We start from the raw sequence: 3,639 nt of genomic DNA on the forward strand, positions 1-3,639 counted from the left end.
AGACACATCATACACATGGATCTAAACAGGGAACTAAAAAAATAAAATAGTATCCCAAGAATTATGTTACTTTTCTTTATTGAATCACTTTTCTCTATTCCCTCTCAGATACTGCTTCCATTGGGTGTGTTTACTTTTGAGAGATTAAGTTCTTCTTGAAAAAACTTATATCCTTTGCCTAGTGGAGCAACAATGCACTCCCTTACCTCACACCTCAAAAACTCTAGAGAGCAAGTATTTAATAGAGTAGCCTACAAGGAGCAGCTGCGAGGTGGTGGAGAGCACCTTTAATCCCAGCAGTCAGGAGGCAGAGACAGAGGATCTGGTATACAGAATGAGGTTCAGGACAACCAAGAATAGAGAAATGCTGTCTCAAAAAATTATTTAGAAGGATCCATTAATACACATGTGATGCTCTAGTAAATTTCCTGCTCACACCAACTCCCTGTGGGTGAAACAGGAGCAGGTGCCCTTTGAGCAGCAGTACACACTCTGCTGAGCTGATTTGCATATGGAGTCATTATCCAACAGTCCAGGCTCCTTTAAGGGCAGCTGTCAGGAGCCTAAGAAGCATCTTCTCTTCCAGCTCTCAGAGATGGAGACAGACGCACTCCTGCTATGGGGGCTGCTGCTCTGGGTTCCAGGTGAGGATGCAGAGGAGTGTTGGGAGCAACTGCTGTGGCCATCATGACTTTCCATGCTTCTGGGCTCTTGATTATTATAATTAGGGCATTTGTAATTGGTTTTAAGTTTCCCCAGTCCCATGTATTTTCTGGTTTCTCAGAGTGATATGCACAAATATTAAAATATACATATTCTTCTTCTGCCCAGAAGGAATATATATATATATACCAATGATCTGTGTGTTTATCATTCCAGGCTCCACTGGTGACATTGTGCTGACCCAGTCACCTGCTTCCTCAGCTGTGTCTCCAGGCCAGAGGGCCACCATCTCCTGCAGGGCCAGCCAAAGTGTCAGTAAAGCTATGCACTGGTACCAGCAGAAACCAGGACAGCCACCCAAACTCCTCATCTATGGTGCATCCAACCTAGAATCTGGGGTCCCTGCCAGGTTCAGTGGCAGTGGGTCTGGGACAGACTTCACTCTCACCATCAATCCTGTGGAGGCTGATGATGCTGCAACCTATTACTGTCAGCAAGATTGGGAGTATCCTCCCACAGTGCTCCAGGGCTGAACAAAAACCTCCTGGGGTTGCAGTTCACTGAGGCTCAGTCTCAGTTCTCTCTTACTCACACATGTCAACACATAGATTTAGGCTTGTGTGTGTCCCATTCTTTATGCTTTGTAATTTAATAAGTTCCCAACAAAATATATAATCGTTATATATTAATTATTATTTATCATTTAAATTGTTCATTTTAATTTATTGAAAAGGAAACAGATAAAAACACTTTATGATAAAATTAAAGATTTACATGGAAAATATTTCAGATAAACACATTAAAATTGACAATATTCATGGAAAATTAAAGAGTAAAGTGGTAGACATGTAAAACATTGCTAAATTAATTAAAATATGGGATAAAAACATTTAATGACAGAATTGATTTACATGGAAAATGTTTCTGATAAAATTGAAGAAATATAAAGAAAAAATGTTAAAATTAATGATTACCATAAAAATCATGTAGATAAAATGAAACCCATAAAGATAATTCTTAGATGATTGTAGATGGAATTATAAACATAACATTGAAGATTTACATGGAAAATATTTCACATAAAATTCAAGAAATAAATAGACAAACACGTTAAAATTTATTATTTCATGGAAAATTTTACATATAAAATGGTAGATATAAAAATTCTTTCAAGCCGGGTAGTGGTGGCACATGTCTTTACTTCCAGCACTTGGGAGGCAGAGGCAGCCAGACTTCTGAGTTCAAGGCCAGCCTGGGCTACAGAGTGAGTTCCAGGACAGCCAGGGCTATACAGAGAAATACTGTCTCAAAAAAACCAAATAAATAGATAGATAAATAAATAATTAAATAAATAGACAAAAAAAAAAAAACTCTTTCAAAGACTTACATTGAAAACATTTGTGATAAAATAGAAAAAGAATATAAAAAGTCACATTAAAATCAAAGATTTTTATTGGGTATATTTTTATTTACATTTCAAATGATTTCCTCTTTTCTGGCCCCCAACTCTCTGAAAATCCCATAAGCCCATTTCCCTCCTCCTATTCTCCCATCCACCCCTTCCCACTTCCCTGTTCTGCTTTTGCCCTATACTGCTACACTGAGTCTTTCCAGAACAAGGTGCCACCCCTCCGTTCTTCTTGTACATCATTTGATGTGTGGATTATGTTTTGGGTATTCCAGTTTTCTAGGCTAATATCCACTTATTAGTGAGTGCATACCATGATTTTTGAGACTGGGCTACCTCACTTAGTATGATGTTCTCCAGCTGCATCCATTTGCCTAAGAATTTCATGAATTCATTGTTTCTAATGGCTGAATAGTACTCCATTGTATATATATATACCACATTTTTTTGCATCCATTCTTCTGTTGAGGGATATCTGGGGTCTTTCCAGCTTCTGGCTACTATAAATAGGGCTGCTATGAACAGAGTGGAGCATGGATCTATATTACATGCTAGGGAATCCTCTGGGTATATGCCCACGAGTGGTATAGCAGGATCTTCCAGAAGTGAGGTCCCCAGTTTTCTGAGGAACCACCAGACTGATTTCCAGAGTGGTTGTAACAATTTGCAACGCCACCAGCAGTGGAGGAGTGTTCCTCTTTCTCCACATCCTCTCCAACACCTGCTGTCTCCTGAATTTTTAATCTTAGCCATTCTGACTGTTGTAAGGTGAAATCTCAGGGTTGTTTTGATTTGCATTTCCCTAATGACTAATGAAGTTGAGCATTTTTAAAGATGTTTGTCAGGCATCCGAAGTTCTTCAGGTAAAAATTCTTTGTTTAACTCTGTACTCCATTTTTTAATAGGGTTATTTGATTTTCTGGAGTCTAACTTCTTGAGTTCTTTGTATATATTGGATAATAACCCTCTATCTGATGTAGGGTTGGTGAAGATCCCATTTGTCCTTTTGATGGTGTCCTTTGCCTTACAGAAACTTTGTAATTTTATGAGGAAACATTTGTCAATTCTTGATCTTAGAGCATAACCTATTGGTGATCGGTTCAGAAACTTTCCCCCTGTCCTCAAGCGTCTTCCCCAGTTTCTTTTCTATTAGATTCAGAGTGTCTGGCTTTATGTGGAGGCCCTTCATAAATTTGGATTTGAGCTTAGTACAAGGAGACAAGGATGGATCAATTCGCATTCTTCTGCATGCTGACCTCCAGTAGAACCAGCACCATATGTTGAAAAGGCTATCTTTTTTCCATTGGATGTTTTCAGCCCCCTTTAAGCATGAAAGGATCAAGTGGCCATAGGTGTGTGGTTTCATTTCTGGGTCTTTAATCCTGTTCCATTGATCTGCCTGCCTGTCATTGTAGCAGTTTTTAACACTATTGCTCTGCAGTATTGTTTGAGGTCAGGGAAACTGATTCCCCCAGAATTTCTTTTGTCGGTGAGAATAATTTTAGCTATCCTGGGTTTTTGTTATTCCAGATGAATTTGAGAATTGCTCTTTCTAACTCTATGAAGAA

General features: G+C 38.7%; 1 gene segment (V, D, J or C); it reads left to right on the plus strand.

The window, feature by feature from the left end:
• The first annotated feature begins 496 nt into the window (after nt 1-496).
• LOC127677158 (Ig kappa chain V-III region MOPC 63-like) lies at nt 497-1,211 on the plus strand. The segment is given in 2 exon segments: nt 497-644; nt 880-1,211. Coding segments are annotated over 2 exon segments (450 nt in total).
• Nucleotides 1,212-3,639: the final 2,428 nt, after the last annotated feature.

Source organism: Apodemus sylvaticus, chromosome 2 (assembly GCF_947179515.1).
Source record: "Apodemus sylvaticus chromosome 2, mApoSyl1.1, whole genome shotgun sequence".
In the NCBI taxonomy this organism is placed as follows: domain Eukaryota; kingdom Metazoa; phylum Chordata; class Mammalia; order Rodentia; family Muridae; genus Apodemus; species Apodemus sylvaticus.